Source organism: Pecten maximus, chromosome 14 (assembly GCF_902652985.1).
Source record: "Pecten maximus chromosome 14, xPecMax1.1, whole genome shotgun sequence".
Taxonomy (NCBI): Eukaryota; Metazoa; Mollusca; class Bivalvia; order Pectinida; family Pectinidae; genus Pecten; species Pecten maximus.
The window spans coordinates 31,416,575-31,434,688 of record NC_047028.1 but is presented as its reverse complement, the minus strand read 5'-3'; the positions used below and the strand labels follow the sequence as shown (position 1 = coordinate 31,434,688).

The 18,114-nt window shown below is 35.1% G+C and overlaps 2 protein-coding genes across 5 annotated transcripts in view; one reads left to right on the top strand and one right to left on the bottom strand.

The window, feature by feature from the left end:
- Positions 1–973: 973 nt before the first annotated feature.
- Positions 974–7,156, bottom strand: LOC117342451 (myosin-8-like). 2 transcript variants are annotated; one of them, XM_033904611.1, is made up of 3 exons: positions 6,987–7,156; positions 6,087–6,373; positions 974–1,769 (listed from the first exon to the last, which is right to left on the bottom strand). In XM_033904611.1, the coding sequence occupies exons 2-3, from the start codon at positions 6,352–6,354 to the stop codon at positions 1,069–1,071; spliced, it is 969 nt and encodes a 322-aa protein (XP_033760502.1). In that variant the 5' UTR covers positions 6,355–6,373; positions 6,987–7,156; the 3' UTR covers positions 974–1,068. The 2 variants fall into 2 exon arrangements, with proteins under 2 accessions (XP_033760502.1, XP_033760501.1); XM_033904610.1 differs by lacking the exon at positions 974–1,769 and adding an exon at positions 3,326–4,432 and having other exon boundaries at positions 6,987–7,153.
- A 23-nt stretch (positions 7,157–7,179) lies between these two features.
- LOC117342448 (glycogenin-1-like) overlaps positions 7,180–18,114 on the top strand; it is a 48,760-nt gene continuing 37,825 nt past the window's right edge. For all 3 annotated transcript variants that reach the window (XM_033904607.1, XM_033904609.1, XM_033904608.1), the window contains exons 1-2: positions 7,180–7,249; positions 11,417–11,558. In XM_033904607.1, coding sequence (XP_033760498.1) covers positions 7,237–7,249; positions 11,417–11,558 — 155 coding nt within the window. In that variant the 5' untranslated portion in view covers positions 7,180–7,236. The remainder of the gene's footprint in view (positions 7,250–11,416; positions 11,559–18,114) is intronic.

Genomic DNA, 18,114 nt, shown 5'->3' with positions numbered 1-18,114 from the left:
GTCCCATTTCTCAGATTCCTGAGAGACAAATTGACATGGTGCTCTGACTGAGCTATCCTCCCCCTTTCCAGTTTCCACAAGTAGTAAGTACCAGGTATATATAATTCAAAATGGATGACATCATGCTTGTGTTTTATAATGAGTAATTTGCCTCATTTGGTCAATATATTGATATACAAATGTATTGTCAGTAAAACAATACCTTAATGATTCAATTTGCAAAACTTTGATAGAATATCTTGACTTTAAATCTTTATATCATAGCAGTTTAATTACAAAACACAGAAGTACATGATGTAAATATATAATCAAACAATGTACATCCCAATTTTAATTACAGGCATTATAATGATACTTGTCAATTTTTTTGTAGACTTTCACAGGGATGAATTCATAGGTTGAAATATGAAAGATAAATATAACAAACTTCTATCAGATAATTTGATACAATAAAACTATTAATTTTAAACTGCTGGTTAAACTGAAAATGTTTGTCTAAACTTATGATCCAAAAGCATCCCTCTTAAATACTGAAGGTTAATGTAGCTTAAAAGAAGCCTCCTCCCCTAGTATAAAAATTAGATATCAAAGTAGTTTGGGTTGTTGTTTTTTTTTGGGGGGGGGGGGGGGGGGGGGGGGGGGGGGGGGGGGGGGGGGGGGGGGGGGGAGAGATCTATAATTGGCTTAATACTGTTTTTATCTTCAAATAAGCCCCTATCCCTAGTATAATAATTGACTATTAAAGTTTGGGGTGGGCTATTATTTGTGAACCACCTTTAGCTTAGTACCCTGTTTATCCTCCCCTATAGTATCAAAGTTATAAAAGGTAATATTTTAAGGAAAGGCTTATCTGTGAACACTGACAGAACAATGACAATGCCCGGCTAGTTTGTGAGACAATATTTAGCAGTAGGCGGAGTCATAAAGGCAGTAAACCAATAACTCATGTACATAAAAAGGAAAATATCTGAGCCACTTTTTAGCTAACTATTTATTAACAATTCTGCAAAAATGAAGAAGGGGGTTTATTTGTGAGCAAGGCTCATTTAAAGATAAACGTGATGTCTATCAGTACTGGAACCTTGACACTTGATCTGACCGTACAGAATTTGGGGGTACTATATTGGAGAGAGGAAGACTAGCAAAGTGTTGCCTTAAATGATCTAGCCCTCGTTTAGTAATGCCGTGAACTCGTCTCTCATTGGCTAGATCTGCTGTAAGCTCAGCCACACGTTTCTCCAGTTCCATTATTTCCATCTGGCATTGTACCTTAACACTTTCACCTGCTGCAAGTTTTTCACTTTCCGCTGCATTTTGAACAGACTCTAAATTTAATTCCAGTCGTCCCTTTTCCATTCTGTCTTTGTCTCTCTGTACACGTAATTCATGTACTTCTTTCACCATTGCCCCCTTTTCTGAACTGATCTCGGAGAAAATTTCCTCCATAGCTGTTAGCCGTGCATTAGCATGGTCAAGTTCATCTTGCAATTTCTCACAGTGGATTTTCATACGACTATTTGCTTTGTTGATGTCTGTTATTTTAACTGCTTTACTTTCCACCTCTCCGGAAAGAGTTCCCAAACGTGTTTCGAGATAAAGATTTCTCTTCTCTAACTCCTTACATCTGCCTGTAAGTCGGATATTTTCTCCCTTGACAGATTTAAAGGCTTGTCGGAGAATACTGATTTCATCAGAGTCCCAGATACATGAATTGTCCAATTCTACTTCTACAGTTTTCTTCTGAGGTTTTTCTTCGACAGTTTCACCATCTGAAACCAAAATATAAAGCTGTACATTAATATCTAAAGCCTCTATGTTTTTGTAACATACAAATTATGACAAAATTACAAAAATATATTGAATGATAGAATATATACCCTCATGGTGATATAATCTGCAAATCAATACCTTATATTAGTTCTTCATAATTGAGTATAAATCGTGAATCTACCCACTGATTACACAGAATCTCTAATGTGATGCTCCGCTCTCTTATGTAAATGAAAATATGTCATGCATGCAAAAACTTGTTTGTTTTGAAGAATGATGGACTGGTGTCTAAAGCCACGCATCAGAAGCCCAATTCAATCGGACGTACTAGTTGCTGCCACTAAGGTAAAGAAAATGGATAAAATCACATTGATCATCATGCACGACTTACAGAGTCGATGTGAATCTGTCAGACAAAAATAAAAGTAAGTGAAATGCCACCATGACTTGGCACTGAAACTTCTGGGCATATGATAAACAAACCCATGCTTTCTTGTTCATCATGCGGGGACGTAACTCGGTTCACAATCTATTGCAAGATGAATAATACATACCCAGGCAAGTACTATCATAAATATAATAGATTTACGTATCATTATTGACATAACTATGCTGATTTGACGGAAATTAACTGAAAATTAATCCCATAGGGAGTATGAAGTTTACCTTGATAAAGTTTTGTATCTATAAACAAAAACATAAAGACGCTTTATAGGATTATATCTATAGAAAATTCAACTAATCTAAGACTTGTGAGTAAATCTGATTTTTTCAACGAATGATCTATCACAGCCTACAAGTTTAAATGTTCACCAAACATTCTTTCATAAATAATCATTCTATTCTTTTTTTTATAAAATTGTTAAAAATTTGTATTTATATTTCTAAACACTACAATTAAATGTATGTTAAATACTACAGCATCCAACTAAATTTAAGTACACGTCAGACTTGTCCTGATCATGTCCTGGATACTGGACATCTGCACAGAAATAAAGGGGATCACCAAATTAAAAAAAACAAAACTTTTAAATGATTTCCTTCAGATTCCTACCATATAAATGACGTTTTGAGGGGGGGGGGGGGGGGGGGGGCAGGAGGGAGGGGGGCAGAAAAACATTTAATACCTTTTTAGAAACAAGACTGGGCATAAATTAACAAACTTATTCAAAAACCCTGTTTCATCTTCTATATATTGGTACTCTTGTTGGATAAAAGAAAAGACATGTAGAATCATTTAACCTATTTTAATTACAGGCACCAAGCTTCAGCTTTATATTGATGCTTGTCAAATGTTTTAAACTTTCACACGGATGATTTCATAGGTTGAAATATGAAAGACAAGTGTATAAAAAAATTTCTTTTAGATAAATTACTAATACAATAAAACTTAATCTTAAACTGCTGGTTAAACTGAAAATGTTTGTCTAAAGTTATGATCAAAAAGCATCCCTCTTAAATACTGAAGGTTAATGTAGCTTAAAAGAAGCCTCCTCCCCTAGTATAAAAATTAGATATCAAAGTAGTTTGGGTTTTTTTTTTTTTTTTTTTGGGGGGGGGGTGTCTACAATTGGCTTAATACTGTTTTTATCTTAAAATAAGCCCCCTATCCCTAGTATAATTGACTATTAAAGTTTGGGGTGGGCTATTATTTGTGAACCACCTTTAGCTTATAGTACCCTGTTTATCCTCCCCTATAGTATCAAAGTTATAAAAGGTAATATTTTAAGGAAAGGCTTATCTGTGAACACTGACAGAACAATGACAATACCCGGCTAGTTTGTGAGACAATACTTAGAAGTAGGCAGAGTCATAAAGGCAGTAAACCAATAACTCATGTACATAAAAAGGAAAATATCTGAGCCACTTTTCAGCTAACTATTTATTAACAATTCTGCAAAAATGAAGAAGGGGGCTTATTTTTGAGCAAGGCTCATTTAAAGATAGATATGTGATGTCTATCAGTACTGGAACCTTGACACTTGATCTGACCGTACAGAATTTGGGGGCACTATATTGGAGAGAGGAAGACTAGCAAAGTGTTGCCTTAAATGATCTAGCCCTCGTTTAGTAATGCCGTGAACTCGTCTCTCATTGGCTAGATCTGCTGTAAGCTCAGCCACACGTTTCTCCAGTTCCATTATTTCCATCTGGCATTGTACCTTGACACTTTCACCTGCTGCAAGTTTTTCACTTTCTGCTGCATTTTGAACAGACTCTAAATTTAATTCCAGTCGTCCCTTTTCCATTCTGTCTTTGTCTCTCTGTACACGTAATTCATGCACTTCTTTCACCATTGCCCCCTTTTCTGAACTGATCTCAGAGAAAATTTCCTCCATAGCTGTTAGTCGTGCATTAGCATGGTCAAGTTCATCTTGCAATTTCTCACAGTGGATTTTCATACGACTATTTGCTTTGTTGATGTCTGTTATTTTAACTGCTTTACTTTCCACCTCTCCGGAAAGAGTTCCCAAACGTGTTTCCAGATAAAGATTTCTCTTCTCTAACTCCTTACATCTGCCTGTAAGTCTGATATTTTCTCCCTTGACAGATTTAAAGGCTTGTCGGAGAATACTGATTTCATCAGAGTCCCAGATACATGAATTGTCCAATTCGACTTCTACAGTTTTCTTCTGAGGTTTTTCTTCGACAGTTTCACCATCTGAAACCAAAATATAAAGCTGTACATTAATATCTAAAGCCTCTATGTTTTTGTAACATACAAATTATGACAAAATTACAAATGGTGATATAATCTGCAAATCAATACCTTATATTAGTTCTTCATAATTGAGTATAAATCGTGAATCTACCCACTGATTACGCGGAATCTCTAATGTGATGCTCCGCTCTCTTATGTAAATGAAAATATGTCATGCATGCAAAAACTTGTTTGTTTTGAAGAATGATGGACTGGTGTCTAAAGCCACGCATCAGAAGCCCACAGTCAATTAGAGGTACTGGTTGCTGCCACTAAGGCAAAGAAAATGGATAAAATCACATTGATCATCATGCACGACTTACAGAGTCAATGTGAATCTGTCAGACAAAAATAAAAGTAAGTGAAATGCCACCATGACTTGGCATTGAAACTTCTGGGCATATGATAAACAAACCCATGCTTTCTTGTTCATCATGCAGGGACGTAACTCGGTTCACAATCTATTGCAAGATGAATAATACATACCCAAGTACTATTATAATAGATTTATCATTATTGACATAACTATGCTGATTTGACGGAAATTAACTGAAAATTAATCCCATAGGGAGTATGAAGTTTACCTTGATAAAGTTTTGTATCTATAAACAAAAACATAAAGACGCTTTATAGGATTATATCTATAGAAAATTCAACTAATCTAAGACTTGTGAGTATATTTTATGAGAGGATTAAATAAACAAAAGGCAGATAAATGAATATCTGTGGATGAAGTAATATGTTCAGTATAAAAGACACGAATCATCATAATCATAATTCTATATAGTCGCTCTATTTTTTTCTTTAAAATCGTATTTTTGTGTTTGACATCTACATGTTCATCAAATTAATACCAAATTGTTTAACTCTCTGTGTGTTCAAACTACATTTGATGTGAGGATATCAACAATTTGTTGTGTGAATGAATATTTATAAACTGTAGAATACTCAATAGGTAGAACAATATATAAAACTTCACATTATCTTCAGGATGGTCAAATTAAGTAGAAATGTGTAGAATTTGGTGAATTTTGGGGACTACACTGTCTCCTTCATCAAACAGCTATGCAGTGAAGCCTATGTTCACTGGGGTGTTAATTGTAGGATATTGTAATTATCAAATAGACAATTCCTTTCACTTCAACCATAACCTCACATACACAGAGGTGAAAAACAGTGCAGGTCAATTTGGCTACTCTGGAGAATTGTATTCGACTACACATTTCTATGCACTGAACAAATATCTATATATACAAATACAATATCTAAGACATTTGAACCCAGCTGTGACCTTGAAAGTAAGTCTAGGGCAATAATTCGAACAACTTTGATGTATAAGCCCTAGCCTTCAACCCAGTATGATCCTTACAATAACATGACCTTGGGTCTGCACAAAACCACAACACAACTGTCATAAGCTAACTTTGTGCCCTTCCAGCTGGTGAACAAGAAACTTAAATGTATCTTATGTGTTATTTACTGATGAGATAATTTCTTTCACTATATCTTCTACTAAACACTTGACCTATAGTGACCTCCCTCATCACTCGATTCAAAAACATCTGTGTCAGTTTATTATTACATTACCAACAAAATTTAATGAGTTCTGAGTTACCTGTTATGGCTGTTTTTTCTGTGCCTGGTAACTGTTGCTGGGCCTTCATCTCGTCATCCATGACAGACATGAGGCGCACCCTCTCATATACTTTACGAATCGCCTCTGGATCAAATGCAGACACATGTTTGATCCTAGCCTTGATCACAGTTTCCTCCTCTGGTGTCTTCTCACCCAGTAAATCCTTTACAGTCACATCAACAGCTGGGGCAAATAACTCTCCCACCCAATCATTCCACTCCTCTTGCTGAGTAGCCATTTCTTTCATTGATTGTGGTTAGCTACTCCTAAAAGTTTGGATGAAAAATTAATACATTTTGTATCTCATATAGATCTATTTTGCTATATATACAAAATGTAATTAATGAGCATGGTTAATTTTCATGTTTTTTTAGCTTTCACAGAATTTTTTTTTTCTGCTTCAAGAGAGATAGACTATGCTTTTAGTAAGAGATTTAGACCATGTAAATATGTGACATGTTTATGTACTTGATAATGATGTCCCTCTAGCAGTGATGCTTCGGACCAAAATCTTGGAAATCCATCATACAATTGTCAAACTGTATATAATATGCATAACAATACTTTATATGTACTTTTTGAGCCTGGTATAGAGGACTTTATGTATACCTAAACCGTACAATAGTACAAATCGTAAACCGGAATTAAATAAACATAAACCTTATTTTTTGTTATCTTATATTGATGGAAGTCGAAAGTAAGAAAATATAGAGGGGCAAGCCAATCAAGTTGTTTGGTTATATATAACAAAATAAATAAAGGTAGCAAACTTTTCCACATTAGGCCTAATAACGTGTAACAATCTTTTTTTTCAACTTGGCGTTCATAGCAACTCGGCGAGAAATTATATTCTGAGCATTTTACACCATATTTACTTACTTGATTAACTCAAATCATTGTATCCATGTTATTTGAACCACAAAGTATATGTTTAACACCGATAGTATCATTAATATGCAGGTTGAATGCTTAATTGGTTATAAACATGTCCTGCAAAAACTTGTCGTTTACATATCGTGGGCGCCGCCATATTTTGTCACGTGATCTGGGCCTTTCTAATTTTGATTGGTTGTTGGAGAATCAGCAGTGCATTTCCTTTCCGGGAACATTCGTGTGTCAGTTGAGCACCATGGCTGAACGGGGTAAGTACCCTTCTTTTATTGGCTTTTCTCCACGTATGCAACGTGAATAATGTATGGCAACATTACCGTGAATTACGAAGGTTTTACGAATGACAGTGTGTAACCTTGGAAGGACGCACTTTCGTCATTGAGGACGAAATATGTAAAACATGCTCCAGCGAGGGGAATGTACTCGGCATTTTGACATGCATCTCGATAAAAAAGGGTTTAGCCGGCGGTCAGACACACCGCTAGTTGACCTCTTGAACTCACGGGATGCATGGACAATTCATGAATCTTGTCCTGACAGTTTATGAAGACAGACAAGAAGGCCTAGATACTTTATCTTATTCCGAACCGCATCTCACTAAAATGGCTAGCCTACGTGTTGGACGATATAAATGTGTTCTATTTTCACTTTGACTGGCGGGCTGACCTTGTAAAGTATGTCCTTGTCCTATAAACGTATGTGATGATAGCGTTATATTATAAAGCCTTTATAGGTACCTTGGGTGTATCTGTTATAGGCCTGATAAGCCAAATAATTATAAGCATTGTCCCCTGTTTTTTCTCTCGATACCCTGGACTTGGCTGGAGACTGACACTTCTTAAAATACAATGCGTGGTTTCATATTACTTTTCCTCATCTTTAGAAAATCAGACAAGTATCGGCTGCCATTACAAAATGGGAAGGCATATGCAAGAATAAATCAAAGCAAAAAAAAAACAACAAAATGAATGCAATTTTAAAGATTTTACTTTTGTTAAACACACTGCAGACAGGTGCATGAAGCGATGTTTTAATTTTAATCTATCAAATCAGTTATTATAGCTTTACTCCCATGAAACATCTTTATTAAGAGCATCTGGGGACCTGGATGATGGGATATAGATTTCTGTACTCATTTTTTCATTTTCCGAAGATAGAGATTTCATTTCAGAATAACTAGGGTTCTTCTGAAGGGTTTGAATGGGTTCTTGAATATAATTGAAGTACATTTTTATGCCCCGCCATGGAATTGGTGGGGCGGGCATATAGTGCTACCCATGTCCATCCGTCCTGTCCCATCCCATTCCTTCGTGTCACATCTTAGCTGTCCAGTCCCGAGATGTAGTGTCAGGAGCTGCTGATGCGATCCTCACTAAACTGCAGTGTTTCTTTTTTTGGAGGGGGCCGGTCAAGTGGCAGCAGGGGCACTTACAGACATTTTCTAGTTTGTTTTATTTAGAGGAGTCAGATGAGATATTATATTATGTCAGTTGGTGGAAATATGAAAATGATTTTCCTATGAAAAACTCTGATTGAACTCAATACTCTTAAGTAAAACAGGCATTTTTACCAACCAGGTTAGTAAAAATACCTGTTCGAATAACATTGACAACACATTAAACACCGGATGCATGCAAGAAATGCAAGCAGATTTTAAATGAGTCACAGACATGCAGTGACAAAAAACATGTTTGATGTACATCTTGTATGTTTGTTTTACGGAAATGTAATATCACAAGTGGCAGAAGCCAGGGTCATAAGAGAAAGATTTGGTGTTAATGATACAGTGCAGGGTAAATTGATTAGATAAGATGCCAAATGAACATTCATTTAAGCTTAAAAAATGCATGCAAGCCGATTTGTCTTATCAATAAAAAATTATGCAGCTGATTGATTTAGCTAGCAGCCTATTTTTATAGTTAATTAAAAAATTTGTCTGTGGGAATATTTATTTTTGTGCTCATTGGTGGAAATTTAGATGTCCAAGGCCATATCATTATTTTTTTAAACATCTGATACTCTCTCGCAAAATTTTCATTTGTGCACAGTTATCAGAATTTTTTTGAATTTTTGAATTTTTTTTTTTGCTGCTTATTTTCGTACCACAAAACCAAAATTTAATCCTTTTCTCGAAAGAAAAAGTACTCTCAAATGAAACCTTTGAAAATGTTTGTTTCATATTGAGAAGATCGATTTGGGTATACATGTATATAATATTTATAAAAAATCAAATTAACTTTAAAAATCACTATATATATGATACAAAGTCATGCCAATATTGACATATATGCAGTCGAACCCGGTTATATTGAAATCCTCATAAAGTGGAAAATACTTTAAAAAAAAAACGGTTTTCAATATAACGGCTTCAACCTGTGGCCGACATTACAGTACTGCGCTACCTTTAACAACACAACATTGTATCATTAATCAACATTTTATTTAGACAGTACAATAAGTTCCAAGATAATAATATTTTCACAGTTTCCTAAAATTAAATTAAACTGGATAGAAGAAGTCTTTGACTGTTGTTTGTTTACTTTTTGTTTGTGAAAACACGGGAAAACAGTTTCCGATACGTATACATCATTATTGCTGTCCAGGTTAACGTTGTCATTGTCTGTCAAATCCCTAAGAATGTCCTCGTCATTTGTGATTGTCTTGTGTGTAGTTAAATGAGAGTCCATTTCGATGTACATATGCAGTAAAAACCATTATAAACACAGCTGTTTCAGTCTAGGTATACGCGTAACTAACAAACGCATTTAATGATTGCAACTCACAATTTATTTGTATTGTGTAAATCAATTTCATTTGTTCCTGTCTATTGAACAAATAAATGTAGCATGTCCATGATGGGTGGTCATCAAGGCCCGTCACGGCAATATTCAAATTAAGCGTTAGATTTAGCGTTACCGGGTGAAAAACTTTCCTTTCAAATAAAGTGCTATTTCAATTACAAATTTCAAACTTACCGATGAAACAAGACAAAGAAGGCATTTGGACGAGGACTTTGTTTTTGTTTCAAAGTAAACAATATTTTAATGTATCTGAAGAAAAAAATGACAGGTTGCCTTTTGACAGACCATATGCATTACCGTATGACTGCATGAACGGATCAGGACAATATCAAATAACTGCTTTAACATTTAGAAATGGAATTTTATAGATAAATCCAATCACTGTTGTAAAATTTTATGGCTCTCTGGTGTTGGACCGATTTGCAGCTCATCTACATCAAACATCGCCATTTTAATGCTAAAATGTAATCAACATCGGTAAAATGCTTGAAGGTGATACTAAAGGGACCATTCAGTGTAAACTTAGGCCTAAATTGATACCATACTCATCAGTATATGTATAATGTAGGGCTGGGACGATACAGTGAGTGCACGATCCGATACGTATCACGACACCTCACCTACGATCTGATACGTATCACGATACTTTATGGTATTGTCAAACCAATGAACAACTTCAATGTGTGATTTTTTTTCAAATTTTATTTATTTGTTAAACACAAAGTTCGACAAGTAACAAAACCATTTTAAACAGTACTTTCAGCCTCTTGCCATAGGCTCAATCATTTGAGTATTGCATGAATTGACTAGTGAACTGAGGAAACATAAAAATGCATTGCATCTTGACTAGTAGAATAAATGAAAATTTCAACATATCTGGACTTGAAGAATAAAACATTAACTAATATGTAATACACGATGTAATACATGGAGCTTTATATTGTCACAGATTCAGAACTGCCTTGCATACCTAATGCATATGGCTTTTGTTTTGTCGGTCTTCCTGATGCCACTGCCATCTTTGTTTTTATAAACAGGCTGACCGAACGTCTTCCACACAGACGATTTTGTGCCTTGCGGCGTAACTAACTCATCCCAGTCGTCCATTTATAAACACATTTAGTCTAGCAATGGTTTTGTAATCTACTATTTGATTGGCTAACCATGAAACAGTCATCGTGAAACGACCAATCAAACGCTTCCTAACATAGTGCCCCATTCCCGGAAACGAGACTCGCAAGTACTTTCACTTTCAGAATTTTCGATCTTTCGGTGTTTGTTTACAATTATTTTACTTTAAAAGCTTAATGGATTTCAAATGATAATATGAAGCAATGCTTTTTGTTTTTCACAAAAATATAGCGGATCGATACCGTATCGTAATTTGCTTCTTTGGATCGATACTTGTATCATGTTGAAGTGTACCGCGATTCACCGATGCATTGGTGTATCGTCCCAGTCCTAGTATAATAGGCATGGTTGTATTCACAAACTTTGACAAAGATCGCTATTCTTCATATTTATTTTTCACATTTTATTGTTTGAGTTCGCATTTTGATACAACATGGAAGCGTAGAGCAAGCCCAACAATCATGGATATGTTATTATGTGTTGCAGGTGAAAAAGGGGCTTTTGTAACCTTGGCGACAAATGACACGTATGCTCTAGGATGTCTAGTCCTGGGAAACTCGCTGAGGCGTGTCAAAACAGTCCATCAGCTTGTTGTCATGATCACAGATGGTGTTTCAGGATCAATAAGGTAAGAATCATCCTCCTTAACAATGGAGACTCCATCATTGCATTTTGATTCTTAACCAGAATCGGTGAGTTTTACCTCACTTGGGCTGTAGGATTCATTGGAGATTCAATTTTGTTCTGTCTTATTATTAAGATTTGGTGGTAAAGTAGATATCAATTTCTGGCTTTTCACCACCTGCCTTAGGTGACCAGGGTGTAATTCCCCTGGTAGGATGCAGGACTTTTTCTGGGGGGATTTTTGGGTCCGTTAATGGGCCAATTGAAATTATTTCATATTTCAGCCAAATTCCCAAAATTTGCAGTTTACTCCTGAATTAATCTTTCCCAATTCACCAATTTTTCTTCCCAAAATGAGACAAAACGGCCCTTTCCCAAACCAGTGAGAAAAAGTCCTGGGATGTAAAAAGGTACAGAGATTTGCCTGACCACATTGGTTCTTCATGCTAAGATGGTTTCCTCCCACATTAACCCTTTCAACCCTAAGAAACTTTAGTAGACTCTTCCATTCATTCATTATTTGGAGTCCAATATGATCAGTAGGGGTGGAAGGGTTAAGACCGGAATCTTTCAGGCAGGCAAATAAGACTTAATAAGATTAATATTAAAAGTTATAGCTTGTTTCATATTTGTAGTAAAATAAAAGAAAGTTTGATAAAATAGTGCTGAACTTTGTACACACTAGTGAATGTTCTTTGATGAAAACCTTTAAGCATTACCTTAATCAATGGAACTTAAAGTTGATTGGAGGCATGCACAGTGAACTACCAGAGGTAACTAGAGACCATAATATTGAATTCCCTGTGAGTAAAGTGATTTTAACTATGTATCATAAGATATCGTCATTTTAAATGTCGCTATAATTCTACATCATTGTCTTCAATATAATAATGTCATGATGCCCTGGGCCCAGTTGTTTTAAGAGTGATCAACTTAATTAGTTAAGATCTCATTTCTATATTCCTTAAACTAGGCAGATAGAGAAGAAACTGAAAATTTAGAGTTACCAGAAATGATTTTATCAGGATTTTAAAAATGGTAAACTTTGATCAGCCTTTGAACAACTAAGTCCTAATGTCTGCAATGTGAATGTCATCATGTTGTCACATCCTTAATGTTAATAGTATATCATGTTACAACTGATGTTTTAAATAATATTTTATCATGATAAGAGTTATTTGATGAAGAAGATATGATATGATGACAGACACAGTGTATACAGTACAGCCTGTAGCTGGCGGTGGATGTATGATTATTAAGGTCATTATCAATGATAAAGGAGGTTGGCAGATCAATATAAACCAGAAAAATGAGCCCACAGTTGTACTGGTGATGCTACTAGTAATGATGTCAGCATTGACCTTGAAAAATCCTGTCTTCTGAGTAAAGGTTTCTTGAAGGTCAAATCATTGAATGAAGTCACATCTTATATCCACGAATATATACAGCTCAATATACCTGAATGAAAATGATGATGAATTTCATATCATACTGTTTTCCACCTAGAATTTGCTCTTACTTGAATAAAAGACAAAATGAATTATTTTGCTTCAAACTCATACTATGGTTTTCAAAAGTAAGTTTTGTTTTTCATCTCATTTATAACCACCACTTAAATCTAAAAGGTTAGAAAATGTGAAAAATAAGCAAGTATTGGATAAAAATATTCCATAGTTTGGTGAAATAGTTTTTGTTAGTACATGCTTGTATTTTAATTTTCTTGTGGAAAAAAATGACAAGATCCTATCTTCCATGCTGTCAAGAAATGTACTGTTGATAGATTTTAGAACATGTATATATAAAACCTTTCAGTCAACTATTTTATGAGTGCAGAATTCAATCATTAAAACATGCTGAAAATTGCATTGCTTGGCAGTTTTGCTGTTAGTTTTGGCTAGATTTGGTTGTCATGTTATTGAAGTTCACATCCATTAAGCATGAGTGCGTTTGAAGGGCACTGGAGTATATATATATATGATGTAGTGAAGGGTTCGTTATATTGATTTCTATAGATCTAGGTCTCCGAGTGCTATACCTACATGTAAATTTCGGAGGGGTATTATTAATTAAAGTGAATGTGCAGTATCTATAGATTAATAAATGATGTGTTGAAACTATACTGATAAGAAGATAGTGTGCAGACAGTCGTGATAGCCCCACCTCCATTTATTGATCTACATGTCACAGTGAGGCTTTGATTACAAATGCTATATAACATTCCGAATTAAATGCATCCAAGTCGCTGACAAGCTTTAACTGCATGTTCTCCTACATGCTTGTTAAATTAAGATGTCTCTTAATTTGACTACATGCAAATTAATCACTTTAGTGCTTGTGACTGTGAAATTGTGAGGATTTGGGAATTCTCTCTCTAAATATTTATGACTCGAGATCTACTTCAGTCGACATGTTCACTTTTTCCATTGAAATGATTCAGAAGCTATATTTTTTGTCCTTGACTGAGATGTTGAGTGATCATCAAATTGGTTCTCATCAATCTTCATTGTTAGTCTGCCGTTTTAATGAGTACGACAGATTTGGTAAAGGGTGAAGTCTTTCCGAGTCTGTCTCATCATTTGACCTTGTTGTAACCTTGTACCGACGTTGCTGACAGTCTATGGTGATTTAGGGGAATTACTCTTTTCTAAATATACATATTATGAATACTAATGATGTACATTCTTTTACACTGTATGTCATGAAATGTAACATTGCCAAGATGGATTATTGTTTTTTTTAAACATTTTAACTGTTATTTAGTGGATTTTGACACAAGGAACACATTTTTAGTACATTATCTGCAAATATATGCTATCTTCTTTTGCAAAAACATCAATTTTAGAATATGGAAAGCTAAAAGTGATCCCCAAATAAGGATTCCACAAACTTGACTTTAGAGAGGGGGGGGCTAATATTTGAGGAAAGATAAGATGGTCATGAATTTATCTATTTTTAGTTCATCTGTCATTATAGGTCCTTCAGCTATAAGATACAATGTAAAAGGAAATGGCCTCGACATTTATTCAATATCTTGGATTGATTTGCCTTGTATGTTGCTGGGATGGATTTTGAGAAATGACCTTGACTTGTATTCAATTCACGCAAGCAAGGTCACAGGTGTTAAATGTGTCAAAACCTTTAAGCCAAGCAAGGTCACAGGTGTTAAATGTGTCAAAACCTTTAAGCCAAGCAAGGTCACAGGTGTTAAATGTGTCAAAACCTTTAAGCCAAGCAAGGTCACAGGTGTTAAATGTGTCAAAACCTTTAAGCCAAGCAAGGTCACAGGTGTTAAATGTGTCAAAACCTTTAAGCAGCTACTTTTGAATACAATTGTTTTTTGTGCCTGAAGCTAGTACATGATTTGATCAAATGAATATGTTCAACATTTGGTTAGAGAGTAAATATGTTTTCCACTGCACTTAACTTGTGCAAAATAAAATCTTATAAGGCTGTTGTGGCCTGATTTGCTTAAATGAAAAATCTTAAGTTCCTGCCAAATTTTGTTCAAATAACCCTGACTTACTCAGAAGGTAAAAATTAAAATGTGAGATCTATATGTAAACATATAATGAGCAATGATAAAAAAATGTATACAGATTGAGCCATTTGTTTTCCAGTATTGTGTGAATTACAAACAGCATTTATGATCAGTTACAGATTGGAAAATGATAAGTAATTTTGTTTGAGGGACCTATAGACAGCAAGATAAAGCAGATTCTTCAGATTTTGTAGATTTGTTTTCTGTAAATATTGATTGGTGAGTGTGTGTTTGTGTGTATGTCCATCAATGAAACAGACATTGGATGTCACAGCCGTGACATTATATCTGTACTTGGGTGGGTCCAGTGATTGTTAACGCTGTGTATGTTGAAATAATGTCAAGTCATTTAAAAATTCAAAAGATACTTATTAGCATATCCTTAATTTGCCACTTTAAATATTGGGAGACGGAATATAGAGGTTAAAAAGTGGTCAGTGGAAAATCGTTTAATAACTTTTAATTACTATGATGAATTAATGTAGATATAGTCTTGTCTGTTCATTTTATATTACTGTTTGAAACTGTTAGCGTACATATATCTGTTTACATTCACATATCTTTCAAAGTAATGTACTAAAACTGGAATGTAGAGAATGTAGGTGTTATATAAGTACAAATCAATTACTGTAGAGAGGCTTACTGAGTCCCAGTAACTACCATCAAGTGTCAGGATGAATCTCGACCCAGTCATCATGCTCCCAGCTGTTGCCAAAATGTCAAGCAGGGAAAGATTCTTCAGCAAAAATTGTCAGAATTCATTGAAAAAAAAGTCTCAATGTGATTGGAAACAATATTGTGATCAACATTTTGTAAGAATAAACATTTTGTTGAATTTTGTAGAAAAAAAAAAAAAAAATGGTTTATGAGAGTGAACAGATATCTTAAGTAACTATCCTATATTCTGGATTGGTAGAAGATGCTACATCTCTGACAACTAGACATGGACCCCTATCTCTAGAATATTAAAATTATAAATAAAATTTAGCTTTATGATTTTGGTCCCTAGGATATGTCTGAAGTTTCAAACTAGGGGCAGATAATCTAGTATTAGAATTTAGCTTGAAATTCTCAACAAAAAACTTCGTGTTTGGTGTCCAGTCTACTCCTACCGAAGCTTATACATTGCTTCTCACAAACATGTATAGATCTCTGTTTAATTAACACAACAAATAAAAAAAAATCAACCATACCCTAGGAACCATTGCCTTTTAGAACACGGTAGAATTTTTTCTTTGTACATCATGTAATTAATTATTTATTCAATGTAAATTAAGCGTACATAATTATAAGCTCAGTTTGGAGGATGGTTATATATAATGAGTGAAGCTAATAACTTTAGTATGAAATATAATTAAACTATTCTTAATTTCAGTTGACCATGATTAACCTTCAGTAGGGACATACATAGAATCTATTAAAATATTGCATGTCAAAAATTATTCAACATAGAAGATGAACACTTTAGTTTTACACTATAACAGCTTAAGTTCAAGTTTCTGAAGCAATTATCTGTCACTTATTATATTCTAGCTGCAGCATATCCTGGAACATGTCCATACTTTTTTTTTCAAATGGATAATTTTTATGTCCATTTTAAAATTTCAGGTCTGAGAAGGTTTTAATTTACAGCAAAAAAAAAAAAGAACAAAAAACAAAATAAAAAACTTTTCCATTATACAGGCTGAACATGTATAAGCTTACTTGTATGAAGTAAGCTTATGTCATTTCATGATCGTCTGCCATATGCACATGAATGACCTTGACTCGGTTTCAAGGTTACAGGGTTCAAATTTGATGAAATATTTAACAGCTTCTTCAAAATAACTCCAAGTCTTTGGTCAGGATATTATTTAGCCAATTTCCTGCATGAATGAAAGGCTTCATATATATCAAATTATTGACCTTAGAGAACTTTCAAGGTCACACAGGTGAATTTAGATGTGCCAAAATCTCTCAAATAATTGATAATCATTAACCCAGAGAAAAATATTTTACTTGTAGAATACTACAAAGTGGGAAGTTCATGTCAATTAAGCAGCTTGAAAATTCACAGGATAAAGTCCAGTTTCATCTTTATGAAATTAAGCTAGAGGACACTTAAGTAAGAGAATCATGCCCATTGGACCTGTTGTTCTATAAACATCAGAGACTTTCGAAAACTCTTGGTAATATAATCAAGCCAATCAAAGATAGTCTAAGTTTGGTTTATGAGGAATCCAATGACCCCATTAATATATATACTCAAGTAACTGTTGTAGTTTACATAACGGTGCCCTAACTAGCTGGCTGTAAGGTGTCCTAACTAGCTGGCTGTAAGGTGTCCTAACTAGCTGGCTGTAAGGTGCCCTAACTAGCTGGCTGTAAGGTGTCCTAACTAGCTGGCTGTAAGGTGTCCTAACTAGCTTATGCTGTAGGTGCCTAACTAGCTGGCTGTAAGGTGCCCTAACTAGCTGGCTGTAAGGTGTCCTAACTAGCTGGCTGTAAGGTGCCCTAACTAGCTGGCTATAAGGTGCCCTAACTAGCTGGCTGTAAGGTGTCCTAACTAGCTGGCTGTAAGGTGTCCTAACTAGCTGGCTGTAAGGTGTCCTAACTAGCTGGCTGTAAGGTGTCCTAACTAGCTGGCTATAAGGTGCCCTAACTAGCTGGCTATAAGGTGTCCTAACTAGCTGGCTGTAAGGTGTCCTAACTAGCTGGCTGTAAGGTGTCCTAACTAGCTGGCTGTGAGGTGTCCTAACTAGCTGGCTGTAAGGTGCCCTAACTAGCTGGCTGTAAGGTGTCCTAACTAGCTGGCTGTAAGGTGCCCTAACTAGCTGGCTGTAAAGTGTCCTAACTAGCTGGCTGTAAGGTGCCCTAACTAGCTGGCTGTAAGGTTGTTGTGTTCTACTCCTGTCTGTAGTTTATATAACAGTGCCCTAACTAGCTGGCTGTCAGGTTGTTGGTGTGCTACTCCGGTCTGTGATAACACTGATAGTAGAGATAAAGTGTGTAGCGTCAGGAGTTAGTGTAACATTCTGACATA

Coding starts and splice junctions, on each gene's coding strand:
- LOC117342451 (XM_033904611.1), bottom strand. CDS start 6,354: ATGAAAGAAATGGCTACTCAGCAAGAGGAGTGGAATGATTGGGTGGGA. Junction 1,770..6,086: donor AGAAAAAACAGCCATAACAG/GTAACTCAGAAC, acceptor TTTTGGTTTCAG/ATGGTGAAACTGTCGAAGAA.